Here is a 23,438-nt window from a genome sequence, read left to right on the forward strand (position 1 = left end):
TTTCCATTCGCATTTTTTCCCACCCGAATTTCTACCCATACCGTTTTTTTGTCATTCGCTTGTTTCTCTATTCTCAAATTATCCCAACATTTTTATTTCTTACGCTATCATTTTCTTATAATTAATACTTTCCAAGTCGTTTTTTTTGCATTATTTTTATTTCTTAGGCGATAATATTACCATGTGGTCCCACCGCACCGTTTCCTTTCAATGAATATTTAGTTACAACTTAGCTTACCTAACCTATTAATTTAGTGTGACGTCCATGAAAACATTACACTTTGGGGAAAAAAGTGTAAGTAGGTTAGGTTCGTTAGGTAGCTTCAGATGCCCGAAGGGCAAACCGCCCAGAAATAGGAGCCCCGCGAAGCGGGGCTCCGTCTAGCTAAGTTATAAACTAAATGTTTTTTTTAAAAGAAACAGTGCGGTGGGACCATTATAATATTATCGCCTAATAAATAAAAAGAATGCGAATAAGACGACTTGGAAAGTATTAATTATGAGAAAATTTTAACCTAAGAAATAAAAATGTTGTGATAAAGAGTGTGTTTGGGTAGAAATTCGGGTGCGAAAAAATGCGAATGGAAAATTTGCTACGCGGAATTAACGATTTTGGGGAAAAAAATCTATACACTCGACTCAGACACCAATCAAAGTGAGCGCCGATTTACCCTTTACTTCACCCAATGGTTTACCCTTGAATTGCCGACAGACATTTCATCGAATGTTATTTCGAAGACAACGTTTCAAGTATTTTCATTTCATCGACAAGTTATTGCGTCGAAGAATCGATACTAGTAAATTTAAATCGGGGACTTTTAATTGGTACTTGAGTTATTTTGTATATAGTCTATATCGTGGTATTTCTTTACGGGTTTTCTTATTTCATTTTGGATTGTATTTAATAAAATTTATTACGCGTAAAAGTATTTCAATTTGTAATATTTCGTTATCGAAACTAAACGCAGAGTGAGCCGACTGGCGTGCAGTTGGCTCACTCTGCGCGATTATAGCTATGTGCTCTAATTTTGAAGATATAATTTTACAAGGCTGCCATTTTCATTTTGGGCAAATTATAAATAGGTTGGTAACAATAATTTTACTTACTAAGCCGTTCATTTCTGTGTAGGGTCGCAGTTCTAACCTAACCTTAACATACTTTGAAAGCCGTTCGTTTCTGTGTGGGATCGCAGTTCTAACCTAACCTAAACCTACTTTGAAAGCCGTTTGTTTCTGTGTGGGGTCGCAGTTCTCACCTAACCTAAACCGACTTTGATAGCCGTTCGTTTCTGTATGGGGTTGCAGTTCTAAGTTCTAACCTAACCTAAATCTAAAATTCTTACAACAGAAAAATGTATAAATTTGTAGTACGACATAAAAAAATGTATTAAAGTAATACGCCGAACAAATTAATTGCAATGTTTAGTAGTTGTGCCAATTAAAATAATTTCAAACGAATTAGCGATCAAGTAATATTCGTTGAATAGTATTTCTATGCAGTAAGACAAATTGATATAAATAGTATATGAAACAAAATAACGCCAAACAATATTACTAGTACTAACGTTTTGATGAATCGTTGTCGATGAAATAATATTCGATGAAAAGTTTGTCGTCAAAACAAGGGTACACCCTAACCTAAACCTACTTTGATAGCCGTTCGTTTCTGTGTGGGGTCGCAGTTCTAACCTAACCTAAACCTACTTTGAGTGGCGGAAGGGGGGGGGGGCTCAGTGCGCAAACAGTGTTTTTGAAACGCTCCCATTTAAAAATAAATTTAACCGGTTTAAAATTAGTTATTTGCCATGGAACTTACATCAAAATAATCGTAATTAATCAGTGATCGTATAGTGCTTGTAGTTTGTTAGAGTTTGTGTCAAAATTAAGGACAAATCATATAAAACATTTAACAGCAAAAGTGCGCGTGAATATAGCGATCGTTTTGAAGAAAACAAGTAAAGATCTACTGAATCGCGCGGCGCTTGTGCCGTTCTGGTCGTTAACTTCGCCGCTGCCATTTCCGAGAATTTTGGGTGACCTCGCTCGAAATTTTGAGTAAAAGTGGGACTTTTGTGAATACTTAATTGATATTATAGATCATTATGGCTCCAGTGAAGTGCGCTCGTTGCGACAAAGCACCTACCAGCAAGGAAATCTTAGTCTGCTGCGCTTGTAAACTCACGTATGACATTGAATGCGCAAGCGTGACCTACGCACGATGGAGTCTTATGAACCCGAAGCAAAGAACCAGCTGGAAGTGCACATGCTGCGAGCAAGCCCTGCGGGCTGCACAACATGATAGCAGTAGCGTAAGTACACGTGCAAGGACAAGCAAGCCCGCGAACGATGTTCATTCCAACACACCTTCGCCTACAAAAAATAACGACGAGAGCAGCCTCGTTAAAGAGATGCAGTTATTTAGGGCGGAATTTGCAGCGCTGCGCTTAGAGCTAACTAATATTAACTCAAATTTTGAAAAACTCTCCCTCGCAGTTAATACGCTAGAAAATCGCATCGGCACCCTAGAACAGAGAGTTCAGATTTTGGAGGAGCGCCCCGATCCACTGACAAGCGAGCCGAGCGATCTCAAAGAATTGACGGACACTGTGGGACGTCTAAAGTTCCAGTGAACTTAACGAACGAGACCAGGAATTGCTGTCCACTGATATAGAAATAAGTGGCATCGCAGAACAAAATAATGAGAATCCGATACACCTAGCGGTTTTAGTAGCACAAAAGTTGAATGTAGAGATAGAGGTGTGAGATATAAGTAAGTGCAGAGCGTGTCGGGTTGCGGCGTGTAGCGGGCGACGGCGACGGGGGCGGTGACGGCAGACCGCGGACGCTGGCGGTGCGGCTGGCACGGCGTGCGCTGCGGGACGAGCTCCTGCGCGCGGCGCGGCGTGCGCGCGGCGCGGACACTGCGGGCTTCGACCTACCCGGACCACCTCGCAAGTTCTACTTGAATGAGCGGCTTACGCGTGCAAACCGCCAGTTGTTTTATAAAGCACGACACGAAGGGGCACGCGCTAACTGGCGGTATATTTGGACCCGTGACGGTCGCATCTACGCCAGGCAACAACCGAATACTCAAGCTCAAAGGATTCGCAGTGATGAAGACCTAACAAAGATTTTTGGCATTGCTTCTGTTTGAGCCGGTTTGACATTAATGTGCAATACAAAACTTTAATTTGTTTATCCGTCTTAATATACCTAATATTGTCTGTGATCGTAATTTTAGTCACAAAAAACTTTAATAGCAGTGTTAACTTTGTCCCAAACGTAATGATTGTGCTTGGTCATGCACTTTTAGAGATACATACTGTTATTCATTTGTTAAGATATCATATTCCTGATTCTAATTTACGCGTGCCTTGTAATAATAATAATGACACTAAAAATATGTACTGCGACCACTCCATGTTACACCGTATAATACTTGTACCTATTGACACTACTCAATAGCCTTATTGCAACTTAACTGGGAAGTACCTACTTAGTTCTATAGTATTATACAAATATATCTTATGTCATATTTTACATGTAACTATAATGCCATATTTATGTTCCCTTGCCTTGCTATTCAACCAAAAAAGGTAGTATGATTGCCTTACAGAGTCTGCTTCTGTCTCCTCTTATTTATTTAATTCCCAACAATCGCGGTTTTATATTATTCATAAATGGCTAAGAAAATAAATTTAAGATTAGGACTTCTCAATGCAGGCTCTCTAGGGACTAATCATAACGAATTTATAGTTGCAGTTCAAGAGCGTAATGTAGACATAATGGCTATAAATGAATCTTGGCTTAGGGAGGGGGAGGAGGGACGGGCACCGGTCGTGCCGTACTATAGTCTGCGCCACGTCCCCCGGCCGCGATCGGTGCGCGAGCGCGGCGGCGGCGTCGGCTTCTACATCAGAAAAGGTATTACTGCGCGGCGCTGTGCCCATCCCTCCGGCTCCGCAGTTGAACAAATGTGGCTTAAATTATCTATTAAAGGCGTAGTTTTACTCATAGGAATAGCTTACCCAAAGAATATAATACTCACTAAGCTTACCGGCCACCGTGGTTTGATATTGATACTTTTATAGATTCACTAACTGAAACTATTTCCTCGTTCTCCAGTTACGACTATATTATGTTAATGGGAGATTTTAATGTAAATTTCGAGCAACCTCTCCATCGACAGTGAGGTCGACCTTCGCATCGGCAGGGCGGCCACGACGTTCGGCAGGCTGCGTACAAGAGTGTGGAATAACAAACATCTTACTATCAGGACCAAGATGATTGTTTATCAAACTTGCGTCCTGAGCACGCTCTTGTACGGAGCCGAAACCTGGACGTCGTACGCTAATCAGGAACGTCGACTAAACACCTTTCACATGCGCTGTCTTCGGAGTATCCTCAACATCACTTGGAAGGACAGGGTCACTAACGAGAGAGTCCTGGAAATTGCACAGCTTCCTAGCATCACCGCCCTGCTGAAACAGAGGCGCTTGCGGTGGCTTGGGCATGTGCAGCGTATGGATAGCACTCGTTTGCCTAGGCAGATTATGTTGAGCCAGATAGCATTTAAAAAGCGCCGCATTGGACGTCCCTTGCTGCGTTTTAAGGACTGCGCGAAACGCGACATGGTCGCTTTTGATATCGATAGGGACACTTGGGAGGAGCTCGCGTCAGATCGCGATGGATGGAGGGGTACCATCGCGAAAGGTCGCGAAATTCACGACAACGCATGGTTCCAAGACCTTGCCCGAAAACGCGCAAAGAGGCACAATCCACCTGATGGTGCCGACATGGCTCCCTGCTTCAGCTGCCATAAATGCGGTCGCAAATGCCGGTCCCGCATTGGCTTATACAGCCACGAGAGACGTTGTTCCTCGCTTACAGACGCTGCATAAATCATCTGTCAAGATGTTAAAGGCCTGAATGATGAATGTAAATTTGTTAAGTAACGACAGGAATCGCATTAAACTCATCCAATTTTTTACCTATTTCAATCTTACACAACATGTAAATGAGCCCACTCACTTTACAAGTCATAGCAGTACATTAATAGATTTGATTAGTAGCAACATTGCCGTTTTAAATACTCAAGTAGAATATATACCTACCCTTAGTCATCATGCATTCTTGACTTGTGAACTAAATATAAAGAAAAGTAAACATGTACCACAGAAAATTATTTTAAGACCACTAAAAGATATTGACTCACTAATATTCAATCAAACTCTTGAAGAATGAATTCCATGGGACAACATTATTTCACTATCAACTGTAAATGATATGGTAAATTCTTTTAATAGCATAGTTTTATCATTGTTTGACTTATATGCACCTCAAAAACAGGTTATTATCAGAGAAAGAAGCTATCCTTGGATAACATATACGATCAGGGAAATGATGCGTCTGCGTGATCAGGCTCATAATAGGTTTAGGGCATCTGGACTAGATGAGCATAAAAAATACTACACTGATTTAAAAAGCTGCGTTAACAAAGCTATATTTAATGAAACACGGGCATATTTCAATCAACATATTAACCGTAATGCTAGTAATTCTCGATCTCTGTGGAACAATCTTAAACGCACCGTGAAAGTAACTCAGAAATCTCAAAACCATGATATTCCTACTCATTTACGTGACCCAGATCTTTTTAACTCGCATTTTCTCGAAGTTGCAGGTAATCCTGTAGCTCTACAGCCATATCAATCTTACTTTGAATCCAATCGCTACCATGCCTTATCATTTAGCTTAGAGCCAGTAGATGAAATCTCAGTACTAAAAATAATTAGATCACTTAAATCCTCTGCTCTGGGCGATGACGGTATTTCATTAGATATGCTACTTTTAACTCTTCCTCATTCACTAGGTACTATCACTGCAATAATAAATAAATCTATAATATCCTCAGTCTTTCCTGATGCCTGGAAAATAGCATTAGTAACGCCTCTTCGCAAAAAAAGTAACGTCAGTAGTTTTAAAGATAAGCATAACCAATAAGCATTCTTCCTTGTATATCTAAAATAATCGAACGACTTGTATATACTCAGTTATCTGCTTTTCTTGAAAAAAATCAAGTTCTTCCCAGGGACAGGAACCGGTTACCTTAACCGGGGTTTTTCATAGGGTTATTTTAGAGGTGTTTATAAAAACCCCTACCATAACGGTAACCGCTTAATAAGGTAACACTTTGATTCGGTAACCGTAACAGATCGAGTTAACCTCTGTTACCGGTAACCGAAATAAAAACCCAGTCTATTCAGTTACCTCATTATGAGGTTTTGGACCAGTTCAAACGATTGTAATCTTTACGCACACTTAAATTCAACTTATTATTGAATAACCGAGGTTGGCATGGGCGGTCTATGAAGCCTCCAGCACAAACAAGTTTTTTTGCCTTTCCTTTGTTTATCTTTATACCTACCTGTGTGGTGTGTTCTTATTATAAATGTCTTTCCCATCACGGAACAATGGTGTTCCGGACCTTTGGGAGGCGTGCGCGGAGCCGAAGCCAACACGTAGAGGCCCTTTTGACACTTTAATGAAATGTAAGGGGTACACCGAGCGGAGGCTGCCCTTGCCCGTGTCATGGGACGCACGCAGAGGCAGCACCCGCCAGGGTGTAAGGACTATTGAGAGTTGATGGAATCTAAAATGAACTAGGTTATTGGGTGAAAGCGATGGACTAAGAACTGAGCTATGGGGTAAAAAACCGGACGCCTGCCTAATAAAACGGTATGCAATTTTATTTCCGGCAGACGGTGACTCGCCCTCACAAGATGGGCCCCCACAAAAAGCGACATCTAGGATGGCTCAAGGGCAACACCGGTGTGAGTGGCTCAGGGGTGTCGAGAGGTGTGCGCCGCTTTCTACCCAGTGGCTGTTAACACTCGGGTACGTGAGGTCGCTAATCCCCAACAGCTCGCCACAAGCTGCCCTGCGTTGACTGATTGCACTGGTAAAACCAGCGGGCGATGGGGTCGTCACATCCCTACGCCTTATTATAAATATTATTATATTATAACTAAAATAAATAAATTAAATAAATTAAATATAAATTAAATAAATTAAATAAATTAAATAAATTAAATAAATTAAATAAATTAAATAAATTAAATAAATTAAATAAATTAAATAAATTAAATAAATTAAATAAATTAAATAAATTAAATAAATTAAATAAATTAAATAAATTAAATAAATTAAATAAATTAAATAAATTAAATAAATTAAATAAATTAAATAAATTAAATAAATTAAATAAATTAAATAAATTAAATAAATTAAATAAATTAAATAAATTAAATAAATTAAATAAATTAAATAAATTAAATAAATTAAATAAATTAAATAAATTAAATAAATTAAATAAATTAAATAAATTAAATAAATTAAATAAATTAAATAAATTAAATAAATTAAATAAATTAAATAAATAAAATAAATAAAATAAATAAAATAAATAAAATAAATAAAATAAATAAAATAAATAAAATAAATAAAATAAATAAAATAAATAAAATAAATAAAATAAATAAAATAAATAAAATAAATAAAATAAATAAAATAAATAAAATAAATAAAATAAATAAAATAAATAAAATAAATAAAATAAATAAAATAAATAAAATAAATAAAATAAATAAAATAAATAAAATAAATAAAATAAATAAAATAAATAAAATAAATAAAATAAATAAAATAAATAAAATAAATAAAATAAATAAAATAAATAAAATAAATAAAATAAATAAAATAAATAAAATAAATAAAATAAATAAAATAAATAAAATAAATAAAATAAATAAAATAAATAAAATAAATAAAATAAATAAAATAAATAAAATAAATAAAATAAATAAAATAAATAAAATAAATAAAATAAATAAAATAAATAAAATAAATAAAATAAATAAAATAAATAAAATAAATAAAATAAATAAAATAAATAAAATAAATGAAATAAATGAAATAAATTAATTAAATAAAATAAAGTAAATAAATTTTAAAATAATAAATATATTCAATAAATTAAATAAATTCAATAAATAAATTAAAAAATAAAGTCAATAAAATCAACAAAATATAAATAAAGTAAATAAAATAAACAATTTTTTTAGTATTTTTTTTAGTTCTGACGGCACATCACTAAAACTACTTTAATGTAGCAAACCAGTAAGCAACCGATAATAAAGGTTACCATAACTGAATGAAAACCTGTTAAAAACCCTTAACAAAAACCCTATCGCGATGGGGTTTTGAGATTAACTCGGTTAAAGGTTAGGGTTACCGTTTCAATAAGGTTACCATTACAATCAGGTAACAGCATGATAGGGTTACCGAATGATACGGTAACCGAATCGATTGGGTTACCGAATTGAAAGGATTAAGCGTAAAGAGGGGTTTTCCGGTCCTTGGTTCTTCCTGTTCTACAATCTGGGTTTCGTAAATCGCATAGCACGGCAACTGCACTTCTTGATGTAGTAGACAATATACTATCTGCACAAGATATGGGCAGGGGAACTATAATGGCACTTCTTGATTTCTCTCGTGCCTTTGATGCCATAAATACAAACTTATTGTTATCCAAAATGAAATATTATGGTTTTGAACCGGACACAATTAAATGGTTTTCGAGTTATCTTACTGATCGAACACAAATGGTCAAACTTCAAGATAGTAGCGGTATGATTTTGAAGTCTAAACCATCTATATTATCTAGAGGAGTGCCACAGGGATCGATCCTAGGCCCGCTATTATTTATTTTATATACAGAGGTGATGTCGGTGATGTAATAAAACATAGTAACTTCCACTTATACGCTGATGATATCCAAATCTACATCCCATGTGATCCTACTAATGTTGCTGTAGCAGTTGCCAAAATAAATGAAGACTTGAACAATATAACAACTTGGTCCTCCTCAAATTCTTTAGTTCTAAATCCCAGCAAATCAAAAGTTATGTTTTTCGGTTCCAAACACCAATTAATACAAATAGATAGTCATAAACCAATAATTTTCATTTCAGGCGAACAAATAGATCGTGTTTTCGAGTCGCGTAATTTAGGTCTTATAATGGACGAGACTCTTCGGTTTGAAAGTCACATAGCAAATATTGCCAGAAACTCGTTTTATAGACTAAAAATCCTCTATAGAATCCGTGATTTTCTTAGCGAAGACCTTCGAATCAAACTTTGTGATACGCTTATACTCTCAAGATTTGATTACGCGGATGTAGTATATGGTCCACGCTTATTAGCACGGACAGACCGCATCATACAAAGAGTCCAAAATGCATGTGCGCGTTATTGTTTTAAAATTTCCCCGCGAGCTCATGTGACTCCTTATTTAAATTCATCAGGCATTCTCAAAATGGCTTACAGAAGAGAACTCCATCTTTCTTCCTTATTGTTCGGCGTAGTAAAGTTTGCAAAACCGGAGTACCTCTTTGAAAAGTTCACCTGGCGCTCAAACACTTCAATGAAATATGGCCTTAGATCGGTCAGCAGCAAATTAGTAGCTTCACATCACTGCACCACCGCTTTTCGAGATAGTTTTAAATACACAGCAACTAAGTGCTGGAATAATATACCTCCACCACTACAGATATTAAATGGTCTTCATAGTTTCAAAACCCGACTTAAGCGACACCTTCTTCAGATTCAAAAAGAACTACCTCTTGGCGGTAGAGCAATACCCTCTTACCTACCTTCTTATCTCTGATAATAGCCCAGCCAAACAATACATTCTTAGACTATATTCTTAACAAATACGTATGCACTTCACACTCAATATATATCCCAATCTATATACACAAAACGTTCATTTTTTAATATATATATTTTAATATGATACTGTATTACACAAACTAACGAACACACATACACAGTAGGTACACATATATTTTTTTTATAACTTGCACTCCGCGCTCCGTTCCGTCACATATTTTATTTTCCTCTTTTACCTACTTTAGGTTCTTTATTATTTTATTAGGGTCCGACTGAAAACCAGCGTTGCAGTTAATTTTACTGTAACATCATGCTGAGTCGAGCCCCTTTTTAACATCACGCTGTTTTGTTTATATGTAAACATAAATTTAATTTGTTTTAAAAGTTTTTAAGGTTTTATGTTTAAATGCTTAGACTAAATACATTAGATCTATGTTCAAATGTACCATTAATGTGATGTTTGTGATGTTAAATAAAGTTTTTCTATGTCTATGTCTATGTCTATGAAAGCCGTTTGTTTCTGTGTGGGGTTGCAGATCTAACCTAACCTAAACCTACTTTAAAAGCCGTTTACTTCTGTGTGGGGTCGCAGTTCGAACCTAACCTAAACCTACTTTGAAAGCCGTTCGTTTCTGTGTGGGGTCGCAGTTCTAACCTAACCTAAACCGACTTTAATAGCCGTTCGTTTCTGTGTGGGGTTGCAGTTCTGACCTAACCTAAATCTAAAATTCTTACAACAGAAAAATGTATAAATGTGTAGTACGTATAAAAATGTATTAAAGTAATACGTCGAACAAATTAATTGCAATGTTTAGTAGTTGTGCTAATTAAAATAATTAGAAGTGAATTAGCGATCAATAATATTCGTGGAATAGTATTTCTACGCAGTAAGAAAAATTGAAATAAATAGTATAAATGAAATCGCCAAATAATAGTTTCGATGAATCGTTGTCGATGAAATAATATTCGATGAAAAGTTTGTCGGCAAAACAAGGGTACAATTTAACGACACAAGAGATAACGATTTGCAATTAAAATCTCAAATGGTATAAAATCAATTTTCCATACATACATCAAGAAACATAATCAAATCTTATTTCATTAGAGTATACAGCCACGATGAAATTACTTGTCATTTTTGTGCTTTTATTTGCGGCTACCATGCCACAGTCACAGGAGAATAAACGGGAGGACGACCCAAACGACGATTATCCAGAAGGAAACGAGACGATTGGTGGTATAATCATTTATTAACTTTCTTACTTACTTAGGGCTTGTGCACAAATCACGCGAGGTTCAATACCTCACGTGTATTTTTCTACAGTGAACGAAACTAAGAAAAAATATCTACCACATGAGTAGATACTTTTTATCGGTTTCGTTAAACATAAATCTTCACTCCGCACTTCAAAACAGAGAGTCTATTTTACGAAATTTTGGAGCGCGTGGCCTTGACCAGTCGAATAGAAAAATTTCAAATAAATACACGTGAGGCTATGTGGGGGAGGGGGGTAGCCAAAACCCTCACCAAATATCACCAAGGAGGACGGGGGGGTCAAAAAGTAGCCGAAAACACCTCGCGTGATTTGTGCACAACCCCTTACTTGGTTGACGCGATGACCCAAAATGAGTCTTGGCCTCCAACACAAGAGCACGCCACTTTGATCGGTCCAGAGCGGAATGCCGCCAGCTTTCGGAGATCTGCCTCCACTGTATCTGCCCAACGGTATTTAGGATGATCAACAGGACGGCGTGGCTTGACTGGTGAATGAATAGAGTTAGACTAAGAAAATTCTGCAATAATTTTGATAGCATACGCAGTGCAACTAGTGCAAATGTTATTTAATAATTTCATAGAAGTTTTGATGTTTAAAATAATACTTGCACTGCGTGTGGTATCAAAATCGTTGCAGAATTATCTTGGTCTAACTCTAGTAATTTTCTTAAAAAACTGCTTAAGTAACATCTATTTCAAGGACATTGGGTGTTGACAGCCCCATAATATGTGTGTAAAAGCGGTATTATGACATTTTTCAACGATGTTAACAAGTCTACAAAAGTTTCGGTTTCGGTTTCGGCCGAAACTAGACCCGAAGCCGAACATTCGGTTTCGGTTTCGGTTTCGGCAAAAAAACATGTTTCGGTCGGACACTACTATTTTATTATGTCGCACTATAGGCGGCAATGGATTGAATGGATCAAAAATCGCCTGGATTTATTGCAAGGTCTGTGGAGCCCTTGACTGATTTAAGCAAAGAGTAGTATGTATAATATACATATAGGATAAAGAGAGCCCTCTCGTGGAACTTTTTTGCATCCATTTTGAAGTGCCATCTGTAATTCTTAACCAGAAATATCAACGTCAATATCAGGGGGGGAGGGGCATAAAAAGCGTGTGAAGTATGTTGCGAACGTAAAAAACTTTGACTTTGAAGAAAGGCTTCAGGATATTTACTAATACACGAAAACAGATAAGGTACTTTTAACTTGACTGTAGATGTAAATAAATTACCTATCATACACGGCTGGAATATCACACAATTGACCACGAAACACAATTACACGCAGCAGGTTGTGAATCTACCCGCCAAATATTTTTCTAAATGTTTTGGTAATAAAGTTCTCAGCAACTGTGATGGCGTATGAAAACTTTGTTTCTTTTTACATTGTAAAACTGAAAGTATTTTTATTTATCTGAATTATGTCGTAGTACAGACAATAAATGTGGTGTTATAATATTTTGAGTTTTATTTGACAACGTTGTTTTTTTGTGACAATCGCCTACATGGCAACGATGGCCATAAATAATCTGTACAACAGATATTTTTGTTTGATCCATGCCCTGGATACAAGACTTTTAAGACGTTCTGACGAAATTAAGTGAAGCCATATTAAAAAAAAGTTTAGCGTTAAGTAATATAGGTGTCGCTATTTTTTCGAATAAAGTGCTTTATATACGACTGTCCCTCCCCTGGATTTAAGTCATCATAGAAATCATAGAGATTAAAATAAACTGTATCCTCTGTGCTAAGCCGAAATATTTCCTGTCAAATGTCATATATTATGTTTATATTATTTTATTTTTATGTTGCTAATTATTTCAAAATGGTAAATTTAAAATCGATATTATAAAAGTGCAAACCGAGCACTTTCATTTGATACTAAATTCGACCATGTTTTTTGCAAATAAAATGACCAGAATAGCAAGACCTCTCACAAACAGCTTTTTGGCCTTCTAAGCTCTTCTACCTCATTAATCCCTTGATCGAGCCTGCTCATAATTTAATGACTAAAATATAATGCCCCCAACTACACGTTTACCCAATTACATTTAAATTAGAACAAATTTACTTAAGTTCTTGAGTATCAATTGTATCAAACTATCTTCTGACAGTTCAGCTTAAAAACATCGAAATGCCGGGACGTGCCGCTAGCCAGCCGCGTGATCCAAGTCGAATGTAAGAACTTCGCTTCGCTTCGCTCGCTCGTTCGATAAAGTTTGTATTGGCTAATTATTTTTTATATAACATTCATAACTTATAGTAATTATTACAAATAAAGATATTTAAATATCTTATATACCTATATTATAACATAATAATTACATGAGAGAAATACCTTCCAAAATATATGATCATACATGTAACAAAGTAATTAGTATCTTCAGCCGGTTGTTCTTTACTAAAGCAGGTCTCCGTTAGGTACGACGACGAGCGAAGCGAGGAGGAGTTTTAGGTTGAACTGCGAACAAACAGCGCGCGAGCCGAGCGAGCGAAGCGAGCGTGCCGCGGCAGCGGGCTGCGAAGCGCCAGAACGAAATTGGTCCATTTTTTAATAATATAACGGACTTTATTATTCATTTACGTTCTTAGATCTAGTAACTGATAACTGTGTTTGATCGTTCGACTATATAATTTTTATGAATTTTAAGTTTTATACAACATGAAATTATCTACATTGAATGTTATTTAAAAACAAATTAGCCATTTTAAAATTATACGATTCGGGTTTTATACAATGCAAACTTTATATTATTCAAGATTATATGTACAAAGTGATTATATCTTGTGAATTTTATATTAATAATTGGTATATATTATATTACTTACCCCCGTTCCGTCCGTGACACAGAGACACTGGAGGTAGGCGGCCAAGAGGACCCAAACCAACTTAACATGACCCCAGTAAAAGTGGCACGGTTTTCGAGTTATTGCCAAATTAACGTATTTCATGAATTTTGACCGTTTTTTACATTGTTATTGCCAGTGTGCACTCGGAAAGGTCTCGGAGTAAATTTTTTTTTCGTCGTTCGTTTTTTTTACTAAGTAGCAACGGATTGCAGATTTCCTAGTTTTAACTTATTTTTTATGAGGGTTTCGAAAGATGATAATAATTCCTATTTTATTGCAGAAAGGTACATGTGTCATACCATTTTTGAATCTGCATAACATGCTCAATAGCTTGACGTTATTTGCTCATTACTTTTCTAGTATTTTTTTTTTTCACGACAGGTGGTCAAAGTCGAAATTAATGTTTCGCTGTGAATTTAATTCAATATTAAACCAGTACTTTTTGCATTTTACATTATTTATAGATAAAATACCTATTCTGTTATCTTAATTAAGTATTCATGATGCCGTGCACATTAAAAAAAATACATCGAGACCTTTCCGAGTGCACACTGGCACTAACAATGTTAAATACAGTCAAAATTCACGAAAAACCTTAATTTGGCAATAACTCGAAAACCGTGCCGCTTTTACTGGGGTCATGTTAAGTTGGTTTGGGTCCTCTTGGCCTGGTCTACCTCCAGTGTCACTGTGACGTGTCACTTATGGGACATCCTGTATATTTAAAAAAATCTCGGCTTAAATATTATCGTTTCTCTTTCCAGCGGGTGATTCGAAAGAACTATTTAATTACACAGAAACAGAATCGGACTTCCCAGGCGATCCATGCGTACTGAATCTATGCGTTGACCAGTGTTGGAAAAAAATGTACCGAACCAGCGGGTACTGCTACAATGCGCAACTGTGCGTCTGCCTTAACTTAGAGGACGAATGATTGATTGATTGATTGATTGATTGATTAATAAGAATAGTTACAGGCCGGATACCATTGTTGGTGTATATAATTTATTGATGTAATATGTTATAAATTATATAATACCAACAATGGTATCCGGCCTGTAACTATTCTTATATAAATTATATAATATAATTTATGATTCATATATATTCAATAATAAATGCATATACAGGTTTATTGTAGTTTTTCTTGATGGGATGGGAACGTTTTTGGGCACACTTTTAGGGGCTGTCAGCACCCAATGTCCTTGAAATTGATGTTACTAAAGTAGTATTTTAAGAAACACTACCTATTTAGTTTTATTAAAGCAAAAAAAGTATAGGTATGTTTTTTTATATTTCAAGGGTGCATTACATTTACATTTTCACGCCACTGTTCGGAAATGTGGCAATAGATGGTCTAAAGACCAAGCTGGAAAGTAGGCAATAGCTGTAGCACCTGAACCACCACTACTACAATGTTTCATTGTTATCATCATCTGTCATTGGTGACGGTTCGCTACAGCAATGAGTATCATTTAAAAGATAAAAATCAATAAAAGGTATTTTTTGGCGCAACTTTTTCCTTCAAAAATAATATTAGGTTATTTATAGGACCAATTTCTAGTTTAAAAAAAAGAAATGTCAAAACCATTCAGTTCATATTTTTTAACAATTATCCATTCGGTTCACGCTTAAGGTGGTTCGATTTTCATACAGAATTCAATCCGTGTTCATTAAGTAACTACACACTATTAGTACATAAATATTTCCGCATTTATCTACTTTCGAATATTTGTTGGCGCGAAATTAATAGGAAAACAATGTTTCATACAGAAATCATGCAATAGTTATTTGTACAACAAGAGATCAAAGTTTGATATTTCTTCGAGTGCTTATTTTGGGTCCCGTGCAAGCGAAAATTTCTATAATAGATTGAGCGTAGAGAGATCTTGAGCGTAGTAAGGGATTCAAAAGCGCACGAGATGTAAATAACTTTGATCTCGTGTAGTACACAAAATTTTTCACCCTAAGCAGTGAGAACATACCTAGAGGGACAGAGATAATAGAACCCAAGTATAATATCGAACTTGTATTAGACCCCGCATGTTGAAATGACATTTGACTATAAAGGTCACTTGAATGTCATTTTGCTCACTGTTTTTAAGAAGCAAAGTACCCTGTTCGAGCTGCTGAGGTGAAAAAATCATAGTTAACTTTTCATCAATTTTACGTATGTGTGTGTCACAAATGTCGTGTACAGATACATTTGCGACGTTGCCATACCATTTCCGACGTTGCCGGGCTGACCACGGCGCGCATTTGGAGTGCCGTCATGTTTAGTGCAATTTTGTTGACACTGACACTTAAACGGTACTTAATTGACCGAAGCGAGAATAAGTACCCGAAGTTCGTCAGCTTAGCTAAGAACTATCATGGTGTGTTTTGTAAACAGTCGCTTTTTTGCTTATAAACGGAAGGTTCCCGGTTCGATCCCCAGTCATTGCATGCTGGGACATAACTTTTTGTATTTTTTTTACACCTAAAATTTCGTATTGTTTTTTTTTTATTATGGGGATTTAGTGTGGGCTAAGCGTATTCGTTTATTTTTATACAAAGATAATTATAAATTATACTCTACCTAATCTCTTCGATTTTTACAATCAGGGCCCAGTTTTATAAAGTTACAAGTTACAAGTGTACAGGCGTTTACTGGCAACACTTGCTCCGTTTTTTACAATTTGCGTTTTATAAAAGTACTGTGTTACAATTTTACAGGTTACAGGTACAAGTGCCTGTAGCTCAACCATAGACGAAAATATGGGAGTTTAATAGTTTTAAACTCATAATCGAACAAGCGTTTTATAAAAATATTGTAAATTACAAGTGTAGATTGATACACTTGTAACAAAAACTGACATACGTCTTGAGTCCTGTAATTCTTAAGTTTTAATTAAAATTATTCGTTTTCTGAGCGATTTTAAACTTTACTCTTTATTGTTAGGCACCAACGCGAACGATTTTGCCAGGGCATGCATACTTTTCCATGCACTGACCTTATCAGTTTTTGTTAATGTAATTACCTATGTGTAAATAGGAAATAAAGTGACAATATGTTTGATATTGATTTTATTGATGATATCGTTTTATTTTATCTACTAGGAAACGGAAAGGGATTGGTGCCGATATTTGTCGTTGATTTATTAGCATTCGTCTCTTTATTTAAGTATAGTGCATTCACAATTCACATTATGGTAAAGTGTACTATTCATCATTTTCGATACACAGCGTACTTATCTTTGAGCCGCTACCGAAACGATACATTTTATAATGTAATGTGAAACAGTATTTATTTACTTATTAGGTAAATATTTCATGAAATCTAACTTAATCTGAATCTGAAAACGGCCCGAAAAGTATATCCTTGGCATCGAACACCGCTCTCAACCACTCGATTTTTCCTTCATTTCTGGGCATTTTTCCAATAATTAATATTTTACAACAAACAATAACACAGCATTTAGTAGAGCGTGAGTAGAGCACAGAGTATCTATGACAGACGTTTTTTTTAAAATAGTGATGTCCTTCACACCTGTAGATTTCACATGTAATCGAGATTGACCGTGGTTCTTTACAACTGTAATTATCTATGTGTATTTATAAAACACCTGTAGCCGTTCACAGTGCATTACAGGTGCCTGTAGCCTGTACTCTTGTAACCTGTAACTTGTAACTTTATAAAACTGGGCCCAGACCTATTTTTTAAACGGCAAAGTCGACTTTGCCGTCCATTTTTGAGAAATAGTTATTTGTACAACAAGAGATCAAAGTTTGATATTTCTTCGAGTGCTTATTTTGAGTCCCGTGCAAGCGAAAGATTCTACAGGGTGGAAAGGCACGACGATCCTTTCCGGAAATGGGAGATAGTTTAGCCTAAGCTCTATATTTTCTCCATAGAAACTATGTTAATATGGGCAACCGTTTCTAAATTATGACCTTTTAAACATCCACGCAAAAAACTACTTTGTTCTAACCCTAACAGGTGACAGGGTCAATGAACTTACTTGTAAACAATCAGTATTCGACAGGAAATTATGCTAATTTGTTGCCATCTAACCATTTTTAGGTCTGCTTACAGCACAGTAAGAATCATTGCAGGATTTTCGCTTTCTTAGTGGTTCCACTTGTTCAATACTTGAATGAAATAGTTATGTTATTCCTTAATATTAATAATACTAGCCACAACATTGTTTACAACGACAGTTCAAATGGTGACATTGACAACCACTCAAAAGTACGCAATCGTCTTATAAATATCTCTGGTTTCCTTGACTGATAAAAAGGTTTTAGTTTCTTAACACGTTTCACAAAATTATTTTCGAATAATTGGAAACTATCTAAAATAATTAAAAATAACAAGTAGGTTGTGTTAGTTGCACCAAATGAACTTGCAAAAATTAAATACTAAGAATAAATCAAGAATAAATACTTCTTAAATACCTAACTAACAAACCTTCTTGCGTGGTAGGAAATAGACAGACCGTCTGATGTTTGAAATTAAATGTGCCACAAATTGCAAATTACGCGATAAAACCTAGTTCCAAAATGCCCTTGGGAGCCCGCGATTACCTAAATTTGCTTATGTTATACGGGGAGTGTAATTATAATGCCGCCGAGACGTTACGACGCTACAGACAAAGATATCCTCCACCACACCCAACTAGCCGTATGTCAATTTTACGGGCCATTGATCGCGTGGCAAATAATGAGCCCATAGTACCACGAACGGGCCAAAACGACCAACGGGGAGGAGGTGTAGTTCACATTGCACCAAGACTTGAAGAGCGAGTGCTGCGGTATTTCGAGCAAAATCCAAGGGCTAGTTCGAGGCAGGCAGCCCGACATTTCCGCCTAACTCATACCGCAGTACTCAAAATCTTGAAACGTGCACGTCTTCACCCTTACAGCATTCAGCGAGTTCAAGCTCTGCTGCCCAGGGACTGCCCTGTACGAGCAGCATACTGCCGTTGGCTTTTAAATAAACTGGAGGAAGATCGCCTGTTCATCCGCCGCATTATTTGGAGCGATGAAAGTTTGTTTTCCCGTAACGGCATGTGGAATAGGCGAAATGAACATATGTATGCAGTAGAAAATCCGTTCGAATACCGACATTCGGGTCACCAATATCGGTGGTCCGTTAACGTCTGGGCTGCAATACACGGGGATACACTGATTGGACCTGTTTTTTTGCCTCCAACTTTGAACAGAGCTGGATACTTGGAACTGTTGAATACGGAGTTGCAGAATTACCTTGACGATTTACCAGTGGCCGAGCGTAGAGAAGTATGGTTCCAGCAAGATGGTGCACCGGCCCATTCTGTTAACGAAGTGCGGCTAGCCCTGAACGACGAATTCGGAGATAGATGGATCGGCCGGTTCGGACCGCATCGTTGGCCACCACGATCTCCGGATCTGACGCCTCTAGACTTTTTTCTTTGGGGGACTATCAAGGATATAGTGTACAAAACGTAGTGTGACAACGCCGAAGAAATGAGGCAAAGGTTAACCATTGCTTTCGCCAGCCTGCGCCGTAGAAACGTTCGAGAGCGAATATTAGCAAAGGTACACCGACATACTCGCGCACGGGCTGCAGCCTGCATTATTATGCACGGAGGCCACTTTGAACATAGAATGTGAATTTATTCAGTTGTAAATAAAGTAGTTATGATAATAACAACAACAACAACCTCTTTCATAATAAATATCTCTGGTTTCCTTGACTGATAAAAAGGTTTTAGTTTCTTAACACGTTTCACAAAATTATTTTCGAATAATTGGAAACTATTTAAAATAATAAAAAATTACATGTAGGTTGTGTTAGTTGCACCAAATGAACTTGCAAAAATGAAATACTAAGAATAAATCAAGAATAAATACTTCTTCAATACCAAACTAACAAACCTTCTTGCGTGGTAGGAAATAGACAAGACGTCTGATGTTTGAAATTAAATTTTCATTGAACTATACTTATTGAATGTCATATTCTTCAAATAAAAATGTTAGATGCTCGTGGCTATTTAAATTTGTGGGGCTGTGTAAAAGATATGGTGTACCAAACCAAACGGAATGTGAAACTGCGGACGAAATGAGACAAAGGCTAATTGGTCTTTTCTGCGGAGGATAAATGACGAAGAGCATACACTATATCGCATGTGCATCGACATACTCGGGTACGGGCTGCGGCGGCGTTGTAATACACGGAGGTACATTTGAACACCGTATGTGAAAAGAAGATAGTATTAAATATTGGAAAAAAGTAATTATCTAAGAAAGTAATAAAATTGTTTGTAATATTTTTGCATGCATTTGATTTATTTGACATTTATGCGTCATTCATACATCATTGCGATACTGTCAACGATCGGAAAAAAGTGTAAAGTCCCGAGCTTTCCCGACGGAGATCCTTAATCTAGCCGTCATGTGCACATGCTATAGGGTTATCACCACAGTTAAAAAGTAGTATTTTTGCAATTTTTATTTTTTACTCAATTAACGATTCTTACCATTACCAATAGTCTCTGTATCACTTAAACGACCTAATACTTCCGGGAAGGATCGTCGTGCCTTTCCACCCTGTATAATAGATTCACGAGCGTAGCGAGTGAATCTAATTTAGAATCTTGAGCGTAGTAAGGGATTCAAAAGCGCACGAGATGTAAATAACTTTGATCTCGTGTAGTACACAACATTTTTCACCCTAAGCAGTGAGAACATACCTAGAGGGACAGAGATAATAGAACCCAAGTATATCGAAATTGTATTAGACCCCGCATGTTGAAATGACATTTGACTATAAAGGTCATTTGAATGTCATTTTGTCTCACTCAGTGAGCAAAATCGCATTTTGCTCACTGGGTGTCTCTCACTCAGTGAGCAAAATCGCATTTTGCTCACTGTTTTTAAGAAGCAAAGTACCCTTGTTCGACCTGCTGAGGTGAAAAATAACTTTCTCAAAGAAACAGGTATTCTAATCAACTCTCATATATATTTATAGGGTGGCTAAAAAATAAGTACATTCGATTCGATTTCGAGGTTGGTCCCATAGTAAAAGTTGCTCAGTATAATCCCAAAACCTTCCTGGCAACGGGGATACACTTATTATGCACACACACACATACACATACGCGCGCGACAATAGAAGATACATATATTATTATATAAAATCAAAAGCCTTATAATTATTATTTATTCACTGTTGAATTCTTATGTTTTGGTTCTGCCACCATATAGTTTTAGTTTTAGTTCTAGTTTTAGCTACTTATAGTCTTTTACCAGGCCTCACTGAAAATCAGCGTCACGTTGTGTGTCCTAGGATACACAACGTGACAAGAAGCTGAGTGAGGACCTTTTTGCACAAATATTTATGTGATTGAATTTTAGTTTTGTGTTATTTTATTTTGTGTTATTATTTGTGCTAATAAGCATTTCTTATTCTTATTCTTATTTTTTAGCCACGCTGTATACGTCAGTGTTTGTAACTCGTTTTATAGTTTGCTCTGTTGCGTAAGCGCAAGTTTTCGTAGCTCTCTGCGCAGGATCTTCCCGCTGGGGTTTTTTGGTATTTCTGGAACAAACCGCACACCACCACGTAGATGCTTCGGGTTGGAGAGCTGAGAACAAACATTTGTTAGGGTCAGTCTTTAAGAATATGTCTAGAGTTAGACCTAGAAAAGTCTGCAGTCATAATTTCATAGAAGTTTGACGTTCAAAACAACATTTGCACTGCGTGGGCTATGAAAATCGCTGCAGACTTTTTAATCATAATAATCCCGGCTCGTACCAATGAGATTTCGGAACTTATGTATGAAATATCATTTGATATTTACCAGTCGCTTTTCAGTGAAGGAAAACATCGTGAGGAAACCGGACTAATCTCAATAAAGCCTAGTTTACCCTCTGGGTTGGAAGGTCAGATGGCAGTCGCTTGCGTAATAACTAGTGCCTACGCCAATTCTTGGGATTCGCTGTCAAGCGGACCCCAGGCTCCTATAAGCCGTGGCAAATGCCGGGACAAATTCGGTTGTGTTCTAATGTATGGGGAAGACAAACAAATTATAGCCAGCCTTTTATGAACGTAGTATGATACCTTTGGGTATGGTGCTTTACCCACGCTAGCGGACGCTTCCCTTCCCTCCCCCTGCCGCAACCCCCCCTTTTTGCATGAAATATGTCCCGGTTGACGGTTTTTATTAATTTTTGAGAAAAGTATTATAATAAGGAATAAAGTGTCAAGGTAAGAAATAATCCATAATAAATTATAAACAAAAAAGGTTATATGCAACTTTTTGGTAAGACTCACCATATTCATGTATTAACTTGTTGAAGTTCAATATAACATAGTACGTGATAGTACTAAAAGAAATCCTACACGGAGAATAAGCTTGCAAGATTTCTTTCAGTACTATTACGTACTATCAGAGGTACTATGTTATATTAGCTAGCTAGCGTGCGTAAAGCACCATACCCAAAGGTATCATACTACATTCATAAAAGGCTGGCTATAATTAGTTTTTCAAAAAACACAATTTGACCGAAGCATGAGGTCTTATGATGAGTCTATTAAAATATGTCAGCGGCCTAATTGCCACGACTCTTTACGAACGATACGGCAATTAGACAGCAGACATATTTTTTGAGAATGACCCATTAAAGGCGTGCTTTAATAGGCACTTTCATCACACTTGCTCCTAAAAGGCTGCACGTAGGCGATGCGGCCCCTAAATCCTAAAGTTTGACCTAGAGCTGCAATGTACGTACGAACTACGAAATTAGGCAGATTTTTTTTTTCTCTTTTGTGTGTGCCAATTACGAACTCCTTCGACTTCGGGCTTCAATTCAATTCAACGAATTTCAACTTTAGCATTCCGATTTAAGGTTCAAATTAGATTGCACTTTCGGGAAATGTGACTTGCCTTCAAATTCATCATGTAACGCATTCACTGCCAGGGGGCGTGGCATAGGAACAAACTTGTATGACGGTGAACGCACATGTGTGTCGGGGGCAGTGAATGTGTTAAGCTGGCTTAATTGGAATATATTTGGATTTTTTGGGAAAGCCTTGCGGCCTGGAAAAGGGTTAAAGAACTTATTCTTTCTCACCTTCTCAGCAACAAACTGCTGTAACTCTTCAACAGTCGCCGTGGCACCAGGTTGAAGCGTCACAAAGGCGCGAGGCACCTCTCCAGCGCTACTGTCGGGTATACCGACTACACCTGCGTCGCGAACTGCTGGATGCTGGAGCAGAACTGCTTCCAGCTCTGCTGGAGCCACCTGGAGTAATCAAAAATTCAACTTAATTGGTCCAGTAGTTTCCGAGAAAATAGGCTGTGACAGACGGAGAGACAGACAGACACACGAGTGATCCTATAAGGGTTCCGTTTTTTCCTTCTGAGGTACGGAACCCTAAAAAGGTTATAAACACAAGCTACTAACAGATAAATGGCGATTTGGATGCTGGAGCAGAACTGCTTCCAGCTCTGCTGGAGCCACCTGGAGTAATCAAAAATTCAACTTAATTGGTCCAGTAGTTTCCGAGAAAATAGGCTGTGACAGACGGACAGACAGACAGACGCACGAGTG

The 23,438-nt window shown here is 36.8% G+C and overlaps 1 protein-coding gene across 1 annotated transcript in view; it reads right to left on the bottom strand.

Annotated features, from left to right (window-relative positions):
- Nucleotides 1–20,877: 20,877 nt before the first annotated feature.
- Nucleotides 20,878–23,438, bottom strand: part of LOC134802747 (uncharacterized) — a 29,487-nt gene continuing 26,926 nt past the window's right edge. Inside the window, exons 9-10 of the mRNA XM_063775431.1 lie at nt 22,959–23,129; nt 20,878–21,469 (exon numbers count right to left, since the gene is read on the bottom strand). Of these exons, the coding sequence (XP_063631501.1) occupies nt 21,344–21,469; nt 22,959–23,129 (297 nt within the window). The 3' untranslated portion in view covers nt 20,878–21,343. The remainder of the gene's footprint in view (nt 21,470–22,958; nt 23,130–23,438) is intronic.

Source organism: Cydia splendana, chromosome 25 (genome assembly GCF_910591565.1).
Source record: "Cydia splendana chromosome 25, ilCydSple1.2, whole genome shotgun sequence".
Classification (NCBI taxonomy): domain Eukaryota; kingdom Metazoa; phylum Arthropoda; class Insecta; order Lepidoptera; family Tortricidae; genus Cydia; species Cydia splendana.